At 41.4% G+C, this 27,750-nt stretch overlaps 2 protein-coding genes across 25 annotated transcripts in view; both read left to right on the top strand.

Moving 5' to 3' along the window:
* LOC115470295 (hornerin-like) overlaps nucleotides 1-27,750 on the top strand; it is a 406,057-nt gene that overhangs the window by 237,073 nt on the left and 141,234 nt on the right. The gene's annotated exons all lie outside the window — the stretch shown is intronic.
* LOC115470293 (uncharacterized transmembrane protein DDB_G0289901-like) overlaps nucleotides 1-27,750 on the top strand; it is a 266,720-nt gene that overhangs the window by 184,455 nt on the left and 54,515 nt on the right. Inside the window, exon 27 of one of the 22 annotated variants that reach the window (XM_030203332.1) lies at nucleotides 1,107-1,252. The exons of the other annotated variants lie outside the window; for them this stretch is intronic. Coding sequence (XP_030059192.1) covers nucleotides 1,107-1,162 — 56 coding nt within the window. The 3' untranslated portion in view covers nucleotides 1,163-1,252. Of the gene's footprint in view, nucleotides 1-1,106; nucleotides 1,253-27,750 lie in introns of those variants that run through there. 22 annotated transcript variants of the gene reach the window in all.

Here is a 27,750-nt window from a genome sequence, read left to right as displayed (position 1 = left end):
TCTATGTTTGTAGTGCCAGTGCTTACCCGGCAGTAAGTAGCGCTGCCCAGTTACCGTCAGAATAGCATGGCAGCCCTTACCGCCACCTCAATGGGTGGAAGTAAGTGCATCCCCTAGATATGACCAAGTGGTAAGTGGTTCATCTACCGCACAGCCATTTCTTTACATGAAAAAAACCCAGCCTTTTACCCGCTGCGGTAGAAGGAGGCCTTAGCATGTGTCAAAAGCACACGCTGATGCTAGCACAGGACCCTTTTTACCACAGCTTAGTAAAAGAGCCCTGAGGTGCTCTCACATTATGGACAATCTAACCAGTTAGCATGGTAGTAATGTCAGCAAGCTAGATGATTAGCACATCCACACCCATGATTTACCTCAACACATCTCTTCCACAAAAATTTATATCACGTACTTGGTGCATGTAGATCACAAAAGGAATACAGAACTTTTGGCACTTCCTGCATTAAACCATTTTTCATTCATTAGGCTTGCGTTAGAACCTAAAGCAGCATAGTAAAAGGGTCTCTGCATAAATAAATCTTTATTATTTTATATTTTAAAAAATTGTTTTCCTGATATAAGGCCAAAGGCAACTTATGCAAATGCTAACACACCTAATACTAGAGACATTCATATATTCCTATGGGTGTTTTTAGCATTAGCACACTCTAATTTTTAGCACATACTAAAAACTAAGTGCCTACAGCATTTCATCGTAAACAAGGGCCTAAGTAGGGCAGACTGTCAGTGGAAAATTCAATGATACTACCCTACCCTCATGCTAGTAAATCACTTGTCAAAGCCTAATTAGAATTGTCAGTTAGATATCATAGATCTAAATTAATAACATTGTTTTCTTTCATAATTGTTTTCCTTTTTATTAACTTCAATATGTAAAATAATGTGAATGTTTCAGGCCCAGAAATCCTCTAATGTTTTTGGTGGACATCATAAAGCAATGACTTATATTACATGTTTTCAGCTAAAAAGTAAATGCATAAAAATCCTTATATAGGGAATGACTTATTAGGAAGTGTGCAGGGACCCTGAGAAAATTTGAGAAAGCATTGAGTACATGTTCACTAACATTGTGTTTCTTGTGGCAGGTGGATGTCAAAAAACAGATCAGCAGAAACAATGCACAAGTGGATCAAAGAAGTGAAAAAGCAACACTGCAACTCCACTTTCCACAGATCAGAATCATGCATTTAACCTCTGTGTTTAAATTGGTGATCATTCGGTTTTCAAAAGATTAATCTTTTAATGTTAATTTGAAACATAGTTTTCTCATCAAAATTCAAGTTGATTAAATAAAAGCAATCTTAATGAGCATACCACATTTGTCTGTTGATCTTTTAAATCAAAATATGGGCCAGCAGTGACTTTTAGGAAAATTGGAGCTCAGTTGTTTTTTAAGGATATTATTTTAAAGGGACCATATAAACAGGGCTATGAAAAACTGTGTAGGCTGGAGACTTCTATGATGTTATAAGGAGCTGACACAGAAAGCTGTTCCTCACTAATCCTCCTTGCATGAATAGAATCATATCACTACAGAAGAGAAGTCTAGTGGGCTTACACAACATATATAAGAATATATTCCTAAACTGAATGTCTTCAGTTTAGGAATAAAATGGAATCATCTTCTGGTGGTCAAACTGTGCCATAGAGATACAATTTATTGATTGCATTCATGAACATTTTTGCACTCTTATTAATCTTGATGTTTGATCAAGATTCTATGAACCCTATCCAGTGGCATGAACTTAGTCTGTGGTAGAACGCACTGTTCTCTCTAAACTGCTCTTTCACTATCACTTTTTCAATAGTGAGGGACAGACAAGCTCTGCGGGACTCCAGGGAACCAGTCTGCTCCTAGTAATTGAAAGCAGAATATTGAAACACCACCTCCACTGGCAGCAATGAAGTAGGAGGACCCCTGCTCCTCTTAGAGTGAACAGTGGTGGAAGGTGGACTGTTACAATTGTGGGTTGTTATTTTTGACTCATTTTTTCTTCATTCAATTATTTTCCACTTCAGTCAATTACCATTACCAATTCAGCTCCTAGTCTGTTAATCTCCATTTAACTTCCATCTGAGAAGTGGGGTTAATCGTTAGGTAATGCTATTTTTTTATTTTTTTATTTATTATTTCAGAACACATTGTTTACAATCAACGTCTCATTATACAACTATGCATACTTGTTGTTCACATTTAGTTTTCTCAAATTTTGTTTTTCTCCCTCCCGTCCCTCCCTCACCTCCCCCCATCCCAGCTCAAGCTTTCAGGCATTCAAGATCTTGCTTTTAGCAACTGATGTTAGTGTGTCCCAGTAGGGGGACCAGATTCTACAAAACCGGTCTCCTGCTTCTGATGCCAAGTCCTTGATACTTTGTCTTTCCAAAGCGCACATTTGTATCATCATCGACCTCCAACAACTGATTGAGGGTTGTTCGTCTGTCAGCCACCTCTGCAATATTGTTTTCTTTCCCATCAGGATTGCTCTCTGCAAAAATGTCTTCATGCCTGTCGGCATTTGTCCCTGAACAGTAAAAACATGAAACAGCTGCTTGGGTGAGCGCTTCCATTGAGTTCTCCACATGCCCGATACATGTTCCTCTAAGCTTTTCCAGAATCTCTGTATCTTTGGGCAGGACCAGAACATATGGCCCAAATGCGCGTTTGTACGAGCACATTTCGGGCAGGAATCATTGTCTCTCAACTTAGCTCTGAACGCCCTGTGCGGTGAAATGTACAATCGAAAAATAAATTTATACTGCGTTTCTCGCCAGCTCACATTCTCAGTTAATTTATACAGTCTTTTAATGCACACTTCCAGCTGTTCCTGTGTAAGTTGTATTCCAAGTTCTGATTTCCACTGCTGTAGCACTGTAGAATAATTTGTTGCTTTGGTATTGTCTCTCAAGTGCATGTGGAAGTATTTCATTGGGACTCTAGCTTGCGCGTCTAGACCCAACAGTTCGTTATATTTCCCCCAAGTTTCCATCGTTAATGTTTCTTTAGGTAAGGATCTCACATAATGTTTTAACTGTAGGTATGCAAACAAGTCTGACTCAGGTACTCCAAACTCCCTACAAAGTTCCGCAAATGGCTTCATTATGCCTTGCTCATTCACCACATGATACACATATCTTACTCCCCTTGCTGCCCACGTCTGAAAGGCCCGGGAAGTGCTGCCCGCTAGAAATTGGGGATTCCCCCTGATGGGCAGCATCGGGGAGCTCACTTGACTAAGTCTTAAAAATTTACAGATCCATCTCCAAGCACATCTCAAAGGTTGAAATAACGGGGTCACTGGCCCTAGCTTTTGTGCCTGTCCCCCAGGAGCCTGTAACCAACTTGCAAAGTGTTGTTCCCGAAACCAGTGTATCTCAGATAATGTAAGAGAAAAGTATTCCGTGTTTCGGAACCAATCAGAGATATGGCGTATCCCACCAGCGAGCGATAGGAGACGTAGGTCCAACACTCCCAGGCCTCCCTTCTCCCTGGGCAACATTGCTTTGTGCATTGTCATCCGGGCCCTTTTACCCTGCCATAAGAATTTTGCTAATTTATTCTTTAGCCACTTTTCATCCCTTCCTCTAAGGTACATGGGCAGCATTTGAAAGGTATACACCCAGGTTGGGAACAATATCATGTTGTATAATGCCACACGTCCCATCAAAGATATGGGGAGTGCCTGCCACCTGCCTAAGGCACTCTCCACCTTTCTTTTTAAGGGTTCTATATTTAATATGTAGATTTGTGTTAAATCGATTGGGATTCTCACCCCCAAGTATGTCATTGTCTCCTGTGCCCATTGCATTGGGAAAGGACCCTCCCATGCTCTTTTCATTTCTGGGTCCAAGGGTAAAGCTAAGGACTTACTGGCATTCAGTGTAAACCCCGAATGGAACCCAAACTCTTCGATTACTTCTATCAATCGCCCTAGTGACTCTTGAGGTCTGGTCAATGTCAGCAGCAGGTCATCAGCGAAGGCTAGCACCTTTACCGTTTGGCTCGGGAGTGTGACCCCTTGTATCCCAGGGTCCTGATCAATCGTGCGGAGAAGCGGCTCTAACTACATTAGAAACAGCAAGGGGGAGAGGGGGCAACCCTGTCTTGTACCTGCTTGTATCTCTAATGGATCCGATTTCTTTCCATTTACCAACAGCCTAGCTGTGGGTGTCGTATATAAAGTCTTTACTGCTGCTAAAAACCAGCCCGACACACCCACGTGCTCCAGTACCCGAAATAGATAGCTCCATCTCACTTTGTCGAAAGCCTTTTCGGCATCCAGACTTGTCAGTAGTAGCTGGGTATCTGTTGCACTGCACTGGGCAATAGTCAACAGGACCTTTCTTACGTTGAGCACAGAGTGTCGTCCCCTCACGAATCCCACCTGGTTTTGTCCTATCAAATTGGGTAAGTAAGATGCCAGCCTGTTAGCCAACACCCGCGCTAATATCTTAAGATCCACATTAATGAGCGATATGGGCCTATAAGAACCCACTCGATCTTCAGGCTTCCCTGGTTTGGGTATTAGTGTGATCCAGGCCTCGTTCTCTCCCTTAGTAAAACTCCCTCTCTGTACCACCGCCTCGTAATATTCTAATAAAGAGGCCCCAAAGTCCACTGGTAGAAGTTTGTAATACTCTGCTGAATAGCCATCTGGCCCCGGCGCCGAGCCCTGTGGTAATGATTTAAGCACCTGCTGTATCTCCTGCATCTGTATCGGCCTAGACAACCCCTCACTAATGTCAGGCGGCAGAGTGGGCATCCCTGCGTCCTCTATGTAATCTTGCACCGGAGTCTCTTCTTCTTCTCCCCCCTTTGCATAGAGGTTCGTGAAAAATGTGTGAAACTCTCCCATTATACCCTCTAGTGTCCTTATCCTAGTTCCCGAGGAAGATCTCACTGAGGTAATTATCCTCCTCCGCTCTTGCGCACGGGCTACTTGTGCCAACATCTTCCCCGTTTTGTTCCCAAATCGTCTAAATTTCATCCCCCTCGCCCATAGCCTTTTTTTTGTCTGGTCATGTATAAGGGAGTTGAGGGCCACCGAAGTTGCCACCATAACATCCCTGTGCTCTCTTGATGGTGTTTTGACATATTTCTTTTTCGCCTGCTTCAACTCTCTTTCTAGCCTAATTATTCCCGCTGCTATTCTCTTCTTTCTTGCGCTCATGTATGCTATGATACTGCCCCTAATGACCACTTTCGAAGCCTCCCAGAATACTATTGGGGATTCACAGGATTCTGCATTAGTATCCACATAGGCCATCCACTGTTCTTTGATATACTTCCCGAAATTCTCATCTTTATATAGAAAGGCTGGGAATTTCCATATCCTATCCCACTGCCCGGGCCCAGCAAAATCTACATCCACCCAGATTATTGAATGGTCAGATACCTCCAAGGGGCCTATTTCAGCTCCTGCTATTCGTGGAAATAGTGATTGGGCCACTAATATGTAATCCAATCGGGACCATGTTGAATGAACCTTAGATTGGTGGGTGTAGTCATTTGTGAGGGGATGCGTCAAACGCCACGGGTCCACTAAAGTTAAAGCTGTGCACATGGAATCAAGCAACCCCTCCTTTTCTACCAACCGTCTTGTTCCCGATCTGTCCGCCTGCTGATCCATAACTTCATTAAAATCTCCCGCCCATATCCACGGTGCATCATTGTATTTTGAACCCAGCGCTATTAGTTCTTGAAAAAAACGAGCTGCTTGAGAATTAGGACCATATATCGTGCATAAATAAACTATCTGCCCCTGGAGAGTTATTTTTAATAATAATGTCCTTCCCTTTTTATCAGAGTGAATCAATTCTGTGTTGCATGGGAGCCCTTTTCTGATAAGGACCGCTACCCCACTTCTTTTCCCTCCCGATGAGGAGTAATAACAATCTCCCACCCACTGCTGCCTCAGCTTTTCGTGTTCCATGTCTGTTAATTTGGTTTCTTGAATGCATGCAATGTCTGCTTTGTGGTGTTTAAGCTGGGCCAGTATTTTGGACCTTTTGATGGGGGATGTGATGCCAGAAACATTCCAAGAAACAATCCTAAGAGGCTGCTTAACATATGGCATCACCCTTCTCTATTGCATGTTTATGTGAAATCCATTCTATCAGTTCCCCCCAGGAGCCCAGCCCCACTCCCAGGAGACAGTATTCACGCTTCCCTTCCAGCATCTCCCTTAATCTCGACGGTCCTAACCGCCACCAGGACACTCCCACTATTTTGCTTGAGCTGTTCCCCATCCCCTCCCACCCCTCTCCCATGCCTCCCCCCTCCCCCCCCCTTAATGCAAGCTATGTGCGGCGCCATTAAGCGTCACCTGGGTCACTTGTGTGCTGGGATCCCCCCTCCTCTCTCAAAACATTGCGATTTACAACATTCAGAACTATATCTTACCCACATATTCAGTCATATCACATTCATTCTCTATTTTCTGAGTCCAACAGTCCGTTCCTAAATGTTCCAATCTTTTCAGCTCTTCTCGATCTCCTTCATGTAGGTGGCATCTGTTCCTTTAGCTCTTTGTTCAGAAAGTCCATTGCCAGCTTTTCTGATGAGAATACAGACCATTTTCCATGTATTTGTATCTTTAAAACTGCTGGGTAGGACAGAGCAAACCGGATCTTCTTCTCTGCTAATGTTGAACATATAGGGTGAAATCTCTTCCTTTTCTCCTGTATCCCTGCTGAATAATCTGGAAAGATCAAGACTGCCTTTCCCTCAAATTCCAGGGTATCTCTTTTTAGTTTATATCCATGCATGATCTCCTCTTTATGGATGAAGTTGTGTATTTTAATTATCACAACTCGTGGTTTCCTGCCTTCTTGGAATCTTCCAAGTCTGTGAGCCCTTTCAATGCAGAGGCCTCCTCTGCTGTCTGAGAGTGCAAACTCTTTTTGTAACCAACTTTCCAGCTTGGGCCCCAGCATTTTATCCGATACAGCCTCCGGTATTCCCACCAGTCTCAAATTAGAGCGTCGGGCCCTATTTTCTAAGTCCTCTAATTTTTCAGTTTGCATATTGAGCTTTGCTTCCAGCTCTTCTAGTTTTGGCGCGCTTGTGGCCCACGTGTCCTCCATGTCTGACACTCGTTGCTCTAGTTCTTGCGTACGCTTCGAGATTTCAGCGATATTAGTATCCATTTTACTCAACTGGGTCGCCAGGGATTCAAATCGGGGCTCTAATGCTGACTCGATCACCTTTGATATCTGTGCGAGCTGCCGCTCTGAGAACTCGGCATGCGTTCCCGGCTCCCCGCCCGCCATCTTGGAAATCGCTGGTGCTGGTGGCGATTTTCCTTTCTCGTTCCGGAGGCTTCTTTTTGTAGAGCTCGCCGGCATGGAGACTAAAAATTGGTCCATACACCTTTCTCCCTTCGTCTCGCCAGGTCAGGGATCTTCAAATTATTATTTAAACGCTGGTTTCAGGCGAAACGAGGAGCGGGGATCCCGGAGCTCAGCTGCAATGCTGCTGTTGCTCTCAGTGCATCACGTGACCCTCAGGTAATGCTATTTTATTTCAGTAGATTATTCTTAAGTCACCAAAATTGTACCTTCTTCTATGAGACTTTGTTGAGCTTTATTTATTTATTTTATTAAAAAATTTATAGTCTGCCTACAACTAGATGGATCACAAGTCAACATACACAATAAAACAAGAACAAACACGGAGTTATACAGTATTCAAAATAAAACAGATATCAGCCCCTTGCATGTTCAAATAAATATGCCTTCAGCAAATTACTGAATTGAAACCTGCTACTACACAGTCTCAGGTAACCTGGTAATGTGTTCCAAATTTGTGGACTTGCTACTGAAAATGCAGTAATCCGTGTATTAGCATATGATACAGTTTACAATTTAACATTCGCCAAGAACTTCAAGTTTTCAGACTACAAGGATCTAACGGGTTGTTATTCCTGAATTACATCTTTAAGATATTGAGGAACACAATCAGAGTACAATGCTTGTTGTACCAACTGTATCATCTTGTACCGGGACACATCCGCCAACAGTCGTGCAGAAGAATTTTGTATATTATGCAGTGCCTGTATTTTTGATTTCTGCAAACCCAAATATAGCACATTGCAGAAATAAATATGAGACATCACTAAACTCTGCACCACAGACCGAAAATCACATTGTGATATCATGGATCGCAACTTGGCCAATAAATAAAGCTGAAAAAATGCTGACGTGGAGGGGCATAAACGAACGCGAACGCCCATCTCCATGGGTGTCTATCTCCGAGAACGGGTACGTGAAGGGGCGGGACAGACCGTATTTTCGAAAGAGATGGCGTCCATCTTTTTTTTCGATAATACTGTTTGTGCTGGGCAAATGCATCAGATTTGTGCGGATTTGAGCTGGGTGGTATCGTTTTTCAGCGATAATGGAAACCGAAGGCGCCCAGCCCAAAATGAACAAATCCAAGGCATTTGGTCGTGGGAGGGGCCAGGATTTGTAGTGCACTAGTCCCCTTCACATGCCAGGACACCAATTGGGCACCCTAGGGGGCACTTGTAACAATTAAAAAAAAAGTAAAATACCTCCCAAGTCCATAGCTCCCTTTCCTTGGGTGCTGAGCCCCCCAAATCCCACCCCCAAAACCTACTGCCCACAACTCGCCACCATTACCATAGCACTTATGGCTGAAGGGGGGCACCAAGATGTGGTTAGAGTAGGTTTGGGGGGCGGTTTGGAGCGCACCCATTTATCAGCACAAGTGTAACAGGTGGGGGGGGATGGGCCTGGGCCCACCTGGCTGAAGTCCACTGCACCCACTAACAACTGCTCCAGAGACCTGCATACTGCTGTCATGGAGCTGGGTATGGCATTTGAGGCTGGCATACAGGCTGGCAAAAAAGTTTTTAAAGTTGTTTTTTTTTGGTCGGAGGGGATTAGTGACCACTGGGGGAGTCAAGGGTGGTCATCCCCAATTCCCTCCGGTGGTCATCTGGTCATTTAGGGCACTTTTTTGGGACTTGTTCGTGAAAAAAAGGGTCCAAAAAGTGACCTAAATTTGCGCTAAAAACGCCTTTCTTTTTTCCATTATCGGCCGAGCGCGCCCATCTCTCCTCGGCCGATAAACACGCCCCAGTCCTGCCTTCACCATGCCTCTGACACGCCCCTGTCAACTTTGTCCGTTTCCGTAACAGATTGCAGTTGGAGACACCCAAAATCGGCTTTCGATTATACCTATTTGGGCGCCCACGGGAGAAAGACGCCCATCTCTCGATTTGGGTTGAAATATGGGCGTATTTCTCTTGTAAAAATAAGCTGGATAACCACCTAATACTTGATCCTTCCTAGACAGTAAAGGATCCAAAATTACACCTATATGCATGAACAGGCAACACAGAATCGCCCAAGCTCACAGATAGACATTTCAATCAAAAGAGAACATACTCTTGTGTATTTAGTGGTAAATGTTTTTTTGGGGGTAAGTCAGGATAGATTTATGTGATCCAGGAACTCGGGGCTCCCTTAATAAGTGGATTGTGTGTCAATTCCTGTAGGTTTTAAAAGTTGATTAAAAAATGGTGTTTGGTCTAAAAGATCCAGAAGTTTTCTTGTTTTTGCTAGCAGGAACAGCTGACTAGGCATCCACTGAGTAAATTTCATTGCTCCTCTGGAAAGCTTTTCACTGACAAATTCACCTACCTGTGCAAAATGTTGATTCATCTATAAGTTAGATCAATATTTCCAAAAGGATCTGAGGTGTACAGTGTATCATCTTTTTTTCCAAAATATTTCACATATAGGAGCCTGTTTCCTACTGTGCCTTAAGTTTATGCACTTACCATGCATTAGGGGCAAAAAAATTAATTCATGAGAGGTGCAGGATCTGTGTACTAACTAATGAGGATGTACCTGCATGTGCTCTGCAGACACGTAGGAGATAAATCTATATAGTGAGCAGTAACATTTATGTACTGAATATGTATATAAATGATTAGAATAATAGCATATATGTGTATTTGTGTAATATACAGCACTTATTTTATAGGTAGGTATACATATAGGCAGAGTATGGGTGGAGCATGAGAGGGACTCACACTTACACACATAGGGCTAGATTCTATATATCCTGCCTAAAAAATCAGCTCCACAAAAAATACACCTAGGCGTATTCTATAAAGTACACCTAAATTTAGGCGGAGTTTACAGAATGTGCTTAAATTTCCATGTGTTTTATAGAATATGTCAAATGCCCATACTCATGACTAAATTTATTTTATTTATTTGTTGCATTTGTATCCCACATTTTCCCACCTATTTGCAGGCTCAATGTGGCTTACAATGTTCCGTCATGGCAATCGCCATTCCAGAGTAAAAGAAACAATTGGTATTATATAAAGAACATGAATGACATAAAAGAATGAAGCAATCAGGTATAGAGAGATCACATTCAGAATATAAGGTAAGCAGTGCTGTGTTACAGTTCCTATGATGGTTCATTGTGGTATGCCTTGTTGAAGAGGTAAGTCTTCAGTGATTTCCGAAAATTGATTAGGTCGCACATTGTTTTCACATCAAATGGCAAAGCATTCCACAGCTGTGTACTCGTGTAGGAAAAGCTGAACGCATGTGTTAATCTGTATTTTAGTCCTTTGCAGTTGGGGAAGTGAAGATTCAGGAATGTGCGTGCTGATCTCTTAGCGTTCCTGGGTAGCAAGTCAATAAGGTCTGATATGTAGGCTGGGGCATCTCCGTGAATGATTTTATGAACCAGAGTGCAAACCTTGAACATGATACATTCTTTGAGTGGAAGCCAGTGTAGCTTTTTCCTTAGGGGTTTGGCACTTTCGTATTTTGTTTTACCAAATATGAGTCTAGCTGCAGTGTTTTGGGCTGTTTGAAGTTTCTTGATGGTTTGCTCTTTACAACCAATATAAAGTGCATTGCAGTAGTCTAGATGACTTAGCACCATTGATTGTACCAGGTTGCAAAATATATCCTTTGGGAAGAAAGGTTTTACTCTTTTGAGTTTCCACATTGAATGGAACATCTTCTTTTTTATATTCTTCACATGGCTTTCAAGTGTGAGATTTCGGTCAATGGTAACTCCAAGAATTTTCAGGGTGTTTGAAATGGGAAGGGAAAAGTTAGGTGTGATTATAGTGGTGAATTTACTTGTGTTATGTTGTGATGAGAGTATAAGACATTGTGTTTTTTCTGCATTAAGTTTTAATTGAAATGCATCCGCCCATGAGTGCATGATTTGGAAGCTGTGGTTGATGTCATTAATGATTTCTTTTAAATCATGTTTGAATGGAATGTAGATCATGACATCATCTGCATAAATGTATGGATTGAGGACATGATTGGATATCAATTTGGCCAGGGTGTCATCATTAGGTTGAAGAGGGTCGGCGAGAGTGGTGATACTTGGGGAACTCCGCATTCAGGTATCCATGGAGCTGATGTAGTCGAACTAGATTTCACCTGGTATGTTCTTGCGGTTAGGAAGCCTCTAAACCAACTAAGAACGTTTCCTCCAACTTTGAAGTAATCTAGGATGTTTAATAATATTTTATGGCTTACCATGTCGAATGCGCTGGACATGTCAAATTGTAGAAGAAGTATACTGTTGCTAGTTGCAATTGCTTGTTTAAATTTAGTTAGACGAGTGACTAGTACTGTTTTGGTGCTGTGGTTGGACCGAAATCCTGATTGAGAATCTTGAAGAATTGAGAATTTATTTAAGTAGTCGATGAGTTGTTTGGTTACCATACTTTTCACTAGTTTGGTTACCAGAGGGATGGATGCTACTGGGTGGTAGTTGGTTAAATCACTTGTATTTTTCTTTGAGTCCTTAGGTATTGGGGTAAATAGAATATTTCCTTTATCCTTTAGGAAGAGTCCATATTGTAACATATAATTCAAATGCATCGTGAGGTCTGATATGAATCATTGAGGGGCAAATTTAATAAGTTGTTGGGGCATATGTCTAGTCTACAGTGGGACTTGGTGAACCTATTGATCGCTTGGGAGATGGTATCCTCCAAGAGCATGTCAAAGTTAGTCCAGGTTCGGTCAGCAGGATGTTCACCGGGGATTGGGTCTAGACAGTTGAGGAATTTTACGTAGTCGATAGTATTGGTTGGCAGCATGAGTCTTGAGCAGTTATGCCATGCTGGAGATACTCTGGATGATTTGCTGCAGGACTAGACTTTATTTTGGGAGTGAATTTTACTGTAGTGCTTTCTGCCTGGAAACCAGAAATCACCTGTTTATTCATTGCATGTGCTATATTGCTGACTGAATTAGTTTGTATGTCCATGTGGACTTATCTTTTAAGTTTACCTTCCCATACCTGAGTCACTATCACAGGACCCCTGACAAAGGCTGACATGCCGAAACACAATCCTTGTTGGTTTTACCTGTGTGTAATATTGAAAGACGTGTTTCTAATGGGTTTTACCTGTATGCAGTATTGAAGGACATGCTTATAATTGTTGTAACTGAAAGAATAATCATCAAATAGTACTGAACAGTAGTATGTTATTGTGTCAGTAATAACATGAAAAATATTATAATACCTAAAGCAAAAAGCTAAGGACATTAGGAATCTTCAGCTTGGAAAAGAGAAGGCTGAGAGGAGAAGGATATGATAGAAGTCTTCAAAATCCTTAGTGGTGTAGAATGGGTAAAAGTGAATTGATTTTTTCTCTTTCAAAGTGTATGAAGGTGCATGCTAACAAATTTTAAAACAAATAGGAGGACATTTTTTTCATTCAACTAACTGCTAAACTCTGGAACTCATTGCCAGAGGATGTGATAACAGTGGTTAGCATATCTGGGTTTAAAAAAGGTTTGGACAAGTTTCTGGAGGAAATGTCTATAGTTTGCTATTGTGATAGACATAGGGGAAGCAACTGCTGCTAGCATGGAATGTTGCTACTATTTGGGATTCTGCCAGGTACTTGTAACCTGGTTTGGCCGCTGTAGAAAGCAGGATACTGTGCTAGATGGACCATCGGTCTCACCCATTAAGGCTATTCTTATGTTCTTATCTTTTAAAGTTTCAGCCCTCAATAAACATGCAGAAGAGATATTTTGGGTTTTGGCTGAAATCAGTAGGTAGAAAACAGTATGAGAGAGATGGAATGTGAGTGGGGAATGCAGCAGGATGTTTACCTTTAGTTACCAGATTCAAGTGTTTTGAATAATACCCAAGGGGTTTAAACTTCTCTGCATTGCTTTGAAGGAGAACAGCGGAAACTACATTGTCATAGCAGTGAACAACAACAACATGAAAAGGAAATGCATAATCAGGAAGACCAAAGGCTGGTGCTGAAATAGGAGCCTCCTAGAGGCTTTCAAATATAATAAAAGCAGTCTCTGTAGGAGACAAAATGGTTCAGGACAGTCCCAATAAAGCAGATCTTATAAAGGTCCTGCTAAAACAGAAAAAAAATTGAAATCCTAAACCTACAAAAATTGGCAAGGCCTCAAAAGCCTCTTTCTTCTGTTTGAATATTGGAAAAAGAAGCTGTAGGTATTGCTTGCACTTCGACTAGAAGAAGAAGATGTCATTGACCATGAAAAGTAACTTTAGGCAGGCAGAACTGTAATTTATTGAGACCTACTGATAAAGGACCAATAACAGGTTGAGAGAAACTTGAGTCAGATTACATAATAACAAATCATCAGTATGCTGGAGGAGTACAGATACATCAGGATGGAACCTGACCAAAGGATCTGTCACATTGTGTAACGTGTTATGAATGATTTTGATCACTTACCCAGGGTATATTTGTATAAAGAGATTCTATATCCTAGTGACCAATGAGAAGTCGCCCTGGCTGCACCTAGACTGGCATTATCAGCAGATTTTTTTTTTTTTTTAGTAAGAATGGCTTGTGCATTTTTAACCTGTGCGTTCTTTTTTCAAAAATTGTTATATTTTCTATTTGGATTTGGGACATTTAGCATAAAACTTCCAATATCTGACTTAGATGTCATATCGAAAATGCCCATCCATGTGAGTTAATAGTGTATCATACAAATATATAGACATAGCAAGTATCTCAAGCATATAATGCAATACTTTAAAAGGTATGAATAATAATTTATACTTAGAACTAAAAAACAATTCAAAATATCTTAAAGGTAATGACGACCAGAATAAATAATAGTGCCTAAGAATAAATAACAATATCCTGAACTGACATTTGTTGACACAATCAGGCATATTTTCGAAAGAGACGGGCGCCCATCTTCCGACACAAATCGGGAGATGGGCGTCCTTCTCTCAGGGCATAATCGAAAGCTGATTTTGGGCATCCTCAACTGCTTTCAGGCGCGGGGACAACCAAAATTCACGATGGCGTGTCGGCACCGTAGCGAAGGAGGGGCTGGGGCGTGATTAAGAGATGGGCGTCCTCGGCCGATAATGGAAAAAAAAAGGGCGTCCTTGATGAGCACTTAGCTGACTTTATTTGGTCCATTTTTTCTTGCGACCAAGCCGTTAAAAAGGTGCCTGAACTAACCAGATGACCACCGGAGGAAATCGGGGATAACCTCCCCTTACTCCCCCAGTAGTCACCAACCCCCTCCCACCCTAAAAAATAAACTTAAAAAAATTTTTTGCCAGTCTCTGTGCCAGCCTCAAATGTTATACCCAGCTCCATGACAGCAGTATGCAGGTCCCTGGAACAGTTTTAGTGGGTGCAGTGAACTTCAGACAGGCAGACCAAGCCCATCCCCGCTACCTGTTACACTTGTGGTGGTAAATGTGAGCCCTCCAAAACCCACTGTACCCACATGTAGGTGCCCCCCTTCACCCCTTAGGGCTATGGTAGTGGTGTACAGTTGTGGGTTTTTTGGGGGGGTTGGGGGGCTCAGCACCCAAGGTAAGGGAGTATGCACCTGGGATCAATTTGTGAAGTCCACTGCAGGGTCCCCTAGGGTGCCTGGTTGGTGTCCTCGCATGTCAGGGTGACCAATGCACTATGAATTCTGGCTCCTCCCTCAACCAAATGGCTTGGATTTGGTCATTTTTGAGATGGGCGTCGCCGAAAACCGGGGACGACCATCTCTAAAGTCGACCATCTCAACATTTAGGTTGACCATTTCTAAGATCAACCTAAATGTTGAGATTTGGGCGTCCCCGACCATATTATTGAAACGAAAGGTGGACGCCCATCTTGTTTCGATAACACAGGTTTCCCTCCCCTTCAAGGGGCCGTCCTGCGAGGAAGCCCTCATGAAAACTTGGGTGCCCCATTTGATTATGCCCCTCAATGAGATCTAATCATGTGTCAATATACCATAGAGGTGGAATAGTTTATGAAAATATAAAGAGCCATACAAGGATAACATAAAGAGAAATATAACGGGATTTTAAAAATACCAAAAGTGGACACAAAAGTGTGCGGATAAACCGGGAGAGAGTGCTTGAAAAAATGAGTGCAATACTGATAAAAATATGTAAATGGAAATGTGCTTATTCACTGGGTACACAATAAGAATCACATCAAGTCTTCCTAACACAGCTCCAAACCATTTACCCCCCCCCCCCCAAAAAAAAAAATAATAATCAAAACTACAAGTGAACCCTAAGTAAAAAGAACTCTGAGATATGTAGTATAATGAAGACATGGTGCAATACAACAAAGGTAAGAAGTGCTGGGGGATACTAAAATGGAACAAACCCTCCGTGTAACGTGGAGGGACATAATCAAACGGGGCGCCCAAGTTTTCCTGAGGGCGTCCTCGCAGGACGTTTCCCTGTGAAGGTTTGGGGAAACCCATATTATTGAAACATGATGGGCGTCCATCTTTCGTTTCGATAATACGGTTGAGGATTCCCAAATCTCAACATTTAGGTCGACCTTAGAAATGGTCACCATAAATGTTGAGATGGTCAACCTTAGAGATGGTTGTCTCCGGTTTTTGGCGGTAATGGAAACCGAGGATGCCCATCTCAAAAATGACCAAATCCAACTCATTTGGTCATGAGAGGAGCCAACATTCGTAGTGCACTGGTCCCCCTCATATGCCAGGACAACAACTGAGCACCCTAGGGGGCACTCCAGTGGACTTCATAAAATGTTCTCAGAAACATAGCTCCCTTACCTTGAGTGCTGAGCCCCACAAAACCCACTCCCCACAACTGTACACCACTACTGTAGCCCTTACGGGTGAAGGGAAGAACCTAAATGTGGGTACAGAGGGTTTCTGGTGGGTTATGGAGGGCTCGCTGTTTCCTCCACAAATGTAACAAGTAGGGGAGGTATGGGCCTGGGTCCGCCTGTCTGAAGTGCACTGCACCTACTATGAAACTACTCTAGGGACCTGCATGCGCTGTCATGGACCTGAGTATGACATCTGAGGCTGGCATAGAGGCTGGAACAAAATATTTTTAAAGATGTTTTTTGAGGATGAGATGGGGTTAGTGACCACTAGGGGAGTAAGGGGAGGTCATCCCCGATTCCCTCCGGTGGTCATCTGGTCATTTCGGGCACCTTTTTGTGCCTTATTCGCAATAAAAACAGGTCTGTGTGAAAACATCCAAGTTTTAGTCTTGGATGTCTCTGCTTTTTTCCATTATAGCTCAAAGATGTCCAAGGCTTAGGAAAACCCAAGTCCCGCCTTCACCATGCCTCCGATATGCCCCCCCCCCCCCCCTCAGATTTGGATGTCCTTGTGACGGATTTCTGCTAGAGATGACCAAAATCGGATTTCAATTATACCGATTTGGACGTCTCTGAGAGATGGACGTCCAAGTGCAGATTTATGTCGAAAGATGGACGTCCATCTCTTTCGAAAATGAGCCTGATAGTAAACAACTGAGCTCCTGTTCTCCTAAGAGCCACTGTTGGCCCATATTTTGTATTCAAAGATCAGCAGACAAATTTGATTGCTCATGAAGATTGCTTTTATTAAATCAGCATGAATTTTGATGGCAAAATAGTGTTTCAAATTAATATAAGATTTGTCTTTTGAAATCAGAATGATCACCAATTTAAATGGAGAGGTAACAATGCTTGATTCTGATTTATGGAAAGAGGTGTTTCAGTGTTGATTTTTCACTTCTTTGATCCACCTGAGCATTGTTTCTGCTGGTCTGTGTTTTGACATCCACCTGGAAAAAGAGCCACAGAATTAGTAAATATACCCAATCAAACTTTCTTGGGCTCTGTGTACACTTCCTATATTGGATGAAAACATAAAATGCAATTTTCCACAGACAGAGATAAAGATCTCCTCTGAGCAGTGTACAATACTTTTTTTGCACATTCCACATTATATATTGTCTTGTTTCTACTCTCTTTATTTGCTGTCTTATTATAGTGTTCAGAAAATATTTATTTGATGTTCTATGCTTCTGGGAATGAAACATAAATCTAGAAAATGTAAAGTAAAACTATTATATAAGATAATGCACAGAAAATCAGTCATTGTTCCTTCATATAGGGGGTCTTTTACCAAGGCATTGTAGTGTTTTTAGCACTCACTAATCATTAGTATGTGCTAAACGCTAGAGAGGCCCATAGGAATATATGGGCATCTCTAGCATTTAGCGCATGCTTATTTTTAACATGTGCTAAAAATGCTAGCAACACCTTTGTAAAAGTACCCCATAATATTTGTTTTCACAATTTTATTTATACTTTACGTAAGTACATAAGTAATGCCACACTGGGAAAAGACCAAGGGTCCATCAAGCCCAGCATCCTGTCCACGACAGCGGCCAATCCAGGCAAAGGGCACCTGGCAAGCTTCCCAAACATACAAGTTATACAAGATTCACTTGCAAGTTGTAACAGAGAAATGACATAACATAAGAAAATTTCAGTACATCAAAAACTGTCTATCTCTTATTTAGAACCATTATAATAAGAAAATGTATAAGGGGAACATGTACAAAGGGTAAGGAGAACCTAAGAAGCAAAATTAGATATATATCAGTAACTGGCCTGACCGAGTTCTCTCCATTTTACATAGTCCAAATTCTCTCAAACCTTGGGCCCATTGGGTGCTCTTTTTAATTCTAAGAATGATTTAAGTTGTTCTGGTTCCCAAAAAACGTATTTATTATCCAGATATCTTATTATACAATTACAGGGGAATGTTAGTAGAAATTTAGCTCCTATTGAATTTGTTTCTTCTCTAATGGCTAGAAACTTCCGCCTTCTATCCTGTGTAGGTTTTGTGACATCTGGATAAATCCAGATTCTGTGAACACAGAAAGTTTTTGTAGAATTCTTAAAGTAGCCCAGCGAATGGAAGCTGATAAAGACTACAGTAACCCATTCAGTCTGCCCAACTTAGATCCATCCATTTTGGACTAGATTCTATACATGATGCTTACAAAAATCAGCACAAAAAAAGCACTTAATGCGTAGTGCCAGGAACCATGACTACATTTAGGCTTGACAATTTACACCAATGAAAACCTGGTGTAAATCCCTGTGCATAAATTGGATACAGATTCCCCCCAATTCTGTAATGTGTGCATAAATTGCAGGAACGTCTAGACCCACCCTTGACCATGCCCCTTTTTGGATCCACACACTACAATTTACAAGCACCTCTTTATAGAATATGTGCTATCAGACAAATTAACCACTCGAAGTGGAGGAACACTCAATCCCTATGAGCATCATATTTTTGAACAACTGTCTCCCTTGGTTCCTTTTGGAAGAGCCAGTCTACCCTACTCTTTGGACTTTCATTTCTCCATCAGACAAATTAGCCATTAGAAGAGGGAGGTCTCTATCAGTGGCCTATTAAAAATGTAAAAAAAAAACTAGTTAAAAATTAACACAAAACAAATGTTTATTGGTTTAATTTATATAGAGAAATATATACTCATGCTGTGTTATTAAAGGGAGTGCTGAAATGTTTGATTTTAAAGACTCCCTCTGTATGTTATTCTCCAGAAACTGAATTCCTTAGAAGATGCATCTTTCTTGTTACAAATCAGACTTGGAATTGGACATAAATTTCCCAAACCCAATGGATTATATTATTTGAAGAGGGTCCTAAATTACTCTTCTGATTTTCAACAAACATTTTTGTTACTAAATTATTTTCATTGTGTTCTGCTTTATTAAAAGATTAATACAACTGACACAGCATAAACGGAATGAATTTATTTATTTTTTTAAAGTGTTATCATTTAAGTATTGATTGCACACATAAATGCTTAGATTACTAGGGTAAATACACTTATGTGTACACATGCACATATGTGTCACAGTTCTAGCTAAACACTATTCTGTAAATATGCATATATCTCAGAAAGGGATCCTTTTACTATGCCACAGTATTTGCTAGCATGTGCTTACTACATCTTAAAAGGGCCAATTGTGGGACATGCTCAAGCACCCTATGGTAAATCCCAAATGTGAACACACCACCCGCATGCAAAAAAATATTTTTTACATTTTTGTTTGAGGCATATGTCTGGGGACAGAGAGAGGAGCATAATCGAAAGGGATGCCCAAGTTTTGCTGAGGACGTCCTTGCAAAACGTCCTGGCAAAGGGGCAGGGAAACCCATATTATCAAAACAAGATGGACGTCCACCTTTCATTTCAATAAATCGGTCGGGGATGCCCAAATATGGAAATTTAAGGTCGTCCTTAGAAATGGCTGTCCCTAGACCTGGTCGTTTCTGATTTTCGGCAATAATGGAAACCAAGGACACCCATCTCAGAAACGACCAAATGCAAGCACTTTGGTCATGGGAGGAGCCAGCATTTGTAGTGCACTAGTCCCCCTGACATGTCAGGACACCAACCGGGCACCCTAGGGGGCACTGCAGTGGACTTCAAAAATTGTTCCCAGGTACATAGCTCCCTTACCGTGTGTGCTGACCCCCAACCCCCCCAAAACCCACTACCCACAACTGTACAACACTACCATAGCCCTTATGGGTGAACGGGGGCACCTACATGTGGCTACTGTGGATTTCTGTTGGGTTTCGGAGGGCTCACATTTACCACCACAAGTGTAACAGGTAGGGCGTGGGATGGGCCTGGGTCTGCCTGTCTGAAGTGCACTTCTCCCATTAAAACTGCTCAAGGGACCTACATACTGCTGCGATGGACCTGAGTATGACAATTGAGGCTGGCATAGAGGCTGGCACAAAATATTTTTAAAGAATATTTTTGAGGGTGGGAGGGGGTTAGTGACCACTGGGGGAGTAAGGGGAGGTCATCCCTGATTCTGGCCGGTGGTCATCTGGTTAGTTCGGGCATCTTTTTGTGGCTTGGTCATAACAAAAACAGGACCAGGTAAAGTCGTCCAAGTGCTCATCAGGGACGCCCTTTTTTTCCATTGTGAGTCGAGGACGCCCATGTATTAGGCACGCCCAAATCCCGCCTTTGCTACGCCTCCGACACACCCCCATGAACTTTGGTCATCCCTGCGACGGAAAGCAGTTGGGGATGCCCAAAATCAAGTTTTGATTATGCCGATTTTGGGTGACCCTGTGAGAAGGACACCCATCTTCCTATTTGTTTCGAAAGATGGGCATCCTTCCCTTTCGAAAATGAGCCTGAGAATGGGCAATTTTGCACTAATCAGTTAGGGCTGAATTCTATAAATGGTGCCTTAAAATTGGTGCTGAAAAACCACGCACTTAGATGTAGTTTATAGAATATGCTAATGTGCCTTTCTTGCGACTAAACTTTAGGTGCACCCATTTAGGCCACCTAAAACCAGATCTAAATACCTGCGTCAAACTTAGGCACAGATCAGTGCACATAGGGGTCCTTTTACTAAGACATGGTAAAAAGTGGCCTGCACTAGGGTGAGTGTGTTTTTTAGGCCTCTAGGAAAAAGGGCCTTTTTTAAGAGGCTGGAAAATGAACGTGCACTAAAATTTACTGCCACCCATTGACCTAGCGGTATGGGCTAATATAATACAAGTGTGTTGACCAGTCAGCATGTGCCAACTGCCAATTAATGCTGGAAACACTGCGTGTGGTAGGAAATATAAAAAAAATTGTCCCATTATTATGGGCACATGCCAAATCCGAAATTACTTCCAGGGGCGCACTAGCTTCCGGTAATCTCATTTTGTCATGTGCTGCATGCGCATAAAGCCTATCACAGCTTTGTAAAAGGGCCCCATAGTTTCATGAAATGCCCACAACCCACCCATTCCACGCCCATGGACGGGCCTTCTTTTCGGCTGTGTGCATTAGAATTTACATACACCACATTATAGAATATGCCTAGAAAGTTGTGTGCTTACATTCTAATTAAAGCTAATTAGTGCCACTAATTGGTTGTTAAGTACAAATTATCAATGCTGATCGGCTTCTTAATCAATAAAGCTGTGTGTGCAGTTTGGCCATGCAGCCAAATTAGTGCATACAACTTTAGGCGCCATTTATAGATTTTGGGGGTTAGTGGCTCTATCATTACCAGATGCTGATTTTCAGAGTATAACCACAAATGCCCTTACCGCCTAGAACATATATCTTCAGGTTTAGGTGCATAAGTACTCAATTAAGGGCATATGCACATATCTACCCTGTTTAGCTAATATTCTATAAAAGAAAGTAAATGCCTTTATAAAGTAGGTGTTTATGAGTGCAGAATAATAGAATTACCCTCAAAGTGGACGTTATTGCTATACATAAAAGCAAAATGTGGATCTTCAATGAGTCATGGCCAATTTATTAAAAGTACTGTTGAAATAATGAAAATGCCATCATCACATTAAAAATATTGAGAGTATTTAAACCATTCCACAGAACGTTTGCAACTTTAGCCTGTTTCTGAGACTATTATAATTGTTATTATGAAATAAAAGATCATTACCTTGGCTTTTATTTTGGGATGAATTATTAGATCCACTCTGCGAGTTCTGTGAAGTTTGACCACACTGTCCTCCACCAGTGGAAGATGAGCTTGATTCTAACATGCAATAAAGTAAAAAGAGTGCTTATGTGATATTTTAAACTTTTCAGCTTCAATATAACATAGTCGTTCATTCACAATTACCAGGAGATGTTGCTTAATATTGACTTCCTCTCATTACTGTGTTTATAGAACAGCCTGTCAGATACAGTTATATAAATGTCTTGCTGTATACATTTCCATAAAATGGTTAGATCATGGCCTGATTTATGTTCCTGAGTCTCTTCATGCTGATACTTTCTGATCGTTCTGTGCATTTTAGTATCTTTTAGTAAATTGTTGCTGTATTTTCTATCATGTATGCTGCTCTAAACAGCCCTATTTAAGGCTGGGATGGCAAACTATCAGTGTTAAAAAAGATAAAATGGAGTGCAGTCACCACAATAAAAGTATTTGGCCATACACTATAATTCCATTTGCAGCTTTGGGGGGAAGTTATCCATATGGGCAGCTGTTTGCATGTGTTACTCTACTATTAACTATCTTTCATTACATAAATTGGGGCCTGTACTAAAATATCACAAGTTTGTGAAAAATTAGTATGTTTTAATGATAGTCCATGTGGATATTTACTCCCCTTAGCATACAAGCACCATAATCTGGCCAGGTATCAATATTTTAGTGATAGATCAGGCTCCTTTCCTGTCAGGGATAGTAAGTGGTTTGAGATTAGATTGTCCAAATGTTGGTAAAGTCTTTGATCACATTTTTTTCAATGGCTGGACCTGAGCATCAGAATAAGTTGCCATAACTTGTTTGTTATGTTTTTGAAAAACAAAATTGAAGTAATTCATTTGGGGGTCCTTTTTCTAAGCTGCACAAGGTTCTAACCTATGTCTAATGCAGCAAAAACAGTCTAATGCAAGAGATGCTAAAGGGCTCTGCGTAACTCTGTCATCTGCACATGCTAAGCACATGGCATTAATTTTTTGTAATTTTTTGGGAAGAGGTGTGTTTGGGTGGAGAATGGGCGTGGATGTGCTGACATTATCACTGTGCTACTTGGCTATTGTCCATAACATGGGAGGCCTTAGTGCTTCCCACATAGGATGAAGTAAGTGCTCCCACCCTAACCTTTTGAAATAGCCGTGTGCTCTGCCAGAAAATGAAATAATAGTAAAAAGCCAAATATACAGCCAAACTAGAAATGGGCTTAGTACACGGCAAAGTCACACAGAAGGATAAGCTAAGCCCATTTCTTAGTGCAGCTTAGTAAAAGGGACTCTTAGTTTGGCATTTTCCCATGGCTCTTGTTGAAGATCCAACATAGATGACTGTGTAGCTTATATTTGAAGCATGTGGATGTCTCAAAATGCCCAAATAGACATCCATGTGCTTGAAACTTCCAACTCCTGATTTTGTAAAGGCAGAAAAGGTATATCCTACACTGCAGTATGTTCAAATATCAAGGGGATGTTTTGTGGGTATGTTTTGGTCAGCACCAGAGAGGGTCCAAAATCAGGGTGTCCAACAGGGATAACCAAACAGGAAGAAACCTCCAAGCCTAAAACGAAGGACATCCTAAGTAAGACCTGTTTCAGTCACATTCAGGTGTGGGCGTAGTTTGCCTGTTTCATTTGGGGGGGGGGCAAAGGGTGAGGCTTGGCACATTAGCATATTAATTTTCATAGATACGTATTCATTATAACTTGACACAAACAATATCTGTCTCTACCGCTCCATGGATCCAGTGTCTATCCCAATCTCCTCAACCCTCCCATCACAGAATCTGTCATTCTACTCCCCCATCCAGCTTTCTTGCTTCCCTCTCCACCTCCTCCTGGCTCTGGAATCTCTCCACCCTGTCCCCCTCCCCCCCATGATGCAACATTTTTTTAACGCTAACTGCGTGTGTGGCTTTTTTCTCTCTCCTTTCATCTCCGTGAGGTCTGGTATGGCTCTCCACACCTTTCGCCCTGCTTGCAGTCCAATACTCTTTCAGCTGCCACACCGGCATTGTATCTCACCAATGAAAACTCATGGCCTTCACCCTACCTCTGAAGTTCTTCTCTATACAGCTTCCTGCCTATGTGGAAACCAACAGACGCCGTTGTACAGAGAAGGGCTTCCGGGGCAGGCTGAAGGCAGAATGAGTTCTCATTGCTGAGGCTGCCAGTGGATGGAAGATCGGAGGACTACAGATAGGGCGTTGTGGAGGGTTGGTGGATAGTGATACCAGGTGTCGCAGGGTGGAAGAACAGAGAGAGAGAGAGAGAGAGAGAGGAAAATAGAGTGGCACTGCAGCAAGCTGTTTTTGGGGGCTTCAACTAAAGGCAGTTCGCTTGGGGGGCACTGCCCCCCCTCACCCGCCCAAACTACGTCCATGCATTCCAGGTATAAAAAGGTGCTTTGATTGAAAGCTGACCACTGGAGGGACTGAAGCATGATACCTCCATAATCCCCCTCTCTCCCCTGAAAGTGAAACTGAAAGGGGATACCAGGCTGTATGACAGCTTCAGGTATTAGGGGCAATTTTTAGCAAAATAGGAAATAAGCCCGAGGAGTGATCTAGTGGTTAGTACAGTGGACTTTGAACCAAGTAGCCCAAGAACTTTAACTGCTTTATTTTTTTCTTTATTGTGAGTCCTCCAGAAACAGAAAATTACCTACTGTACCTAAACATATAAGCCAACTGAGAGCCTGAAGACTATTTCAGTGGTGTACATCCAGGTGCGGTATGTACTATTATGTTCCTGGAGGGCTCTCAATTACAAAATAAAAGTGTGAATTTGAACCTGGGTTCCTTGATTTAATTGCCACCCTACTAACCACTAGGCTGCCCCTCTGCTCTGCAAGGATATCCATGTGGCCATTATTCTAAGAATGTTGCATACAGGTGTCATTGTCCCTGCTTTTTGCTGTTCATATGTTGGATATTCCAATTTCTAATTTAGCTATTCATGCAAACGTACTCAGCACATGGACATCCATCTCAAATATTTTTGAACAGGGAATCCTGATGTATTTCCTATTGGAAAATATATGTGAGATGGACATCCATTTTTCCAATTAAAACATTTTAGAAGGATGTGGAAATGTAAAAAAAAAATCCAATTTTGTTTCATGTAATTTTTGTCCTGAAATGAGAGGAAAAACATTTCAATATTTTCCCTGAATCAGATTGAATGTGCACTTTTCTTAAAGACTGCATACTTCTCAGGAAGTGTGCACACTCTTTCATGAACAGTACATACATCGTGAACGAGTGCACATTGTTTCTGACATTGTTTCTAAAATGAAAAAAAAAAACAAATTAAAACAAAAAAAAGATAAAACAAGAAACTAAACTAAATAACCAAATGAAAAACGTAGGGTTCCACACCCCTTGAACTTTCAACTGTTCTGAATGCCAGTACTTCTAAAGATATCCAGCAGTTTTTGAAAAGGCTTCTAATAAATATTATTGTAATGAATTAAAACTTACGACTAGAGACTTGACCTTTCTGTTGGCAGGAGTTGTTAGCTACAACCTGAGAGCTCTGTGAGCTTTGACTCCCCTGGTTTCCACAGCCACTGCTCTGCCCAGTTGTAGATGTTTCTAATAATGCAAAATAGAACAAAATTAGAAGTTTGATTTTTTTAGAAAAAAATCATACTATTAATTTATTTTTTAGTTATTGCATTTGTTCCCCACATTTTCCCACCTCTTTGCAGGCTCAATGTGGCTTACAATACATGGTGGATAGTGGAAATAAGAAGAGAATAGACATTTGGTGTTACAGAAGGATTTTGGGTTACATGGTAGTAGAATACATGATAGTAATATAACAGAAGGCATTATTAAACATTTCTCAAAAACCACAATGGTGCCCTTATACTAAACCGTGGTAAAATTTATAGTTACTGTGGCTTAATGGGGGAATATATTACATGGAAGCTATATACATTTGGGGTTGAACCAGGAATTTTCTTATGCTGGTCCTTTGTTCAAATGGCAAACAACAAGCAGTACCTGGCCACAGTTAATTAGGGAGCGTTTACTGGCTTCTATTTAGGAGAAGCTAAGTGCCCCTGTAGTAACTATGCATTGGCCAGTTAGCACACAGTAAGTATAACATGCTAGCTGACTATTTTTTCCATACCCGGTCTCTGCCTCTGACATGAAAATTCAATAATGCACAGTTTAATGTGGCAAAGTACTATATAAGTACATAAGTATTGCCATACTGGGAAAGACCAAAGGTCCATCGAGCCCAGCATCCTGTTTCCAACAGTGGCCAATCCAGATCACAAATACCTGGAAAGATCCCCAAAAAAGTACAAAACATTTTATACTGCTTATCCCAGAAATAGTGGATTTTCCCCAAGTCCATTTAATAACGGTCTATGGACTTTTCCTTTAGGAAGCCGTCCAAACCTTTTTAAAACTCCGCTAAGCTAACCGCCTTTACCACATTCTCTGGCAACGAATTCCAGAGTTTAATTACACGCTGAGTGAAGAAACATTTTCTCAGATTCATTTTAAATTTACTACATTGTAGCTTCATCGCATGCCCCCTAGTCCTAGTATTTTTAGAAAGCGTGATCAGACTCTTCACATCTACCCATTCAACTCCACTCATTATTTTATAGACCTCTATCATATCTCCCCTCAGCCGCCTTTTCTCCAAGCTGAACAGCCCTAGCTGCTTTAGCCTTTCCTCATAGGGAAGTTGTTCCATCCCCTTTATCATTTCTGTCGCCCTTCTCTGCACCTTTTCTAATTCCACTACATCTTTTTTGAGATACAGCGACCAGAATTGAACACAATATTCAAGGTGCAGTCACACCATGGTGCGATACAAAGGCATTATAACATCCTCTTTTTTATTTTCCATTACTATCCTAATAATACCTAACATTCTATTTGCTTTCTTAGCCGCAGCAGCACACTGAGCAAAAGGTTTCAACGTATCATCAATGACAACACCTAGATCCCTTTCTTGGCCCGTGACTCCTAACGTGTAACCTTGCACGACATAGATATAATTCGGGTTCCTCTTTCCCACATGCATCACTTTGCACTTGCTCACATTAAACGTCATCAGCCATTTAGACGCCCAATCTCCCAGTCTCATAAGGTCCTCTTGTAATTTTTCACAATCCTCCCACGATTTAACGACTTTGAATAACTTTGTGTCATCAGCAAATTTAATTACCTCACTAGTTACTCCCATCTCTAGGTCATTTATAAATATGTTAAAAAGCAGTGGTCCTTGCACAGACCCCTGGGGAACCCCACTAACTACCCTTGAGAATACTGACCATTTAACCCTACTCTCTGTTTTCTGTTAACCAGTTTTTAATCCACAATAGAACACTACCTCATATGAAACACTACTATGAATCCTCTTTATGCAGTCACATGGCAGCCTGTTTTCACACATTAACCATGCATTAGGAGATTAACATGCTTTAGAAAAGGGGCCCAAAATGTCATATTTCTCTTGTCATTTTCATTTTAAAATGAATAAATGTACATCCTGGTCCATAAGATCTGAAACTAGGATTAAGAACTGAATTATTGCAGGGTGCCACCAGACTACTGGGTCACTGGGGCAACCCATAGTCATGACATATATCACTAAAATGCAATTATGAACCTTTCATGTTCAGTGAAATTATAGTGTCAGTTTCTTGCATTAAAGGTCACTCAGAAGTGTTATAGTTTCTATTAAAAAATTATAATAATTTAAAACTTACGACCAGAGACTTGACTCTGTGAGCTCTGACTCCATTGGTTGCCACAAGCACTGCCCTGGCCAGTTGATGATGTTTCTAATGATTAAGAAAAGAAGAGAATTAGAAGTATGATTCTGTAAAGGTTTGATATTTTCTGCTTTAAAATGTCAAGAGC

Source organism: Microcaecilia unicolor, chromosome 5 (assembly GCF_901765095.1).
Source record: "Microcaecilia unicolor chromosome 5, aMicUni1.1, whole genome shotgun sequence".
Lineage (NCBI taxonomy): Eukaryota > Metazoa > Chordata > Amphibia > Gymnophiona > Siphonopidae > Microcaecilia > Microcaecilia unicolor.
This window is presented reverse-complemented; position numbering and strand designations above follow the sequence as displayed.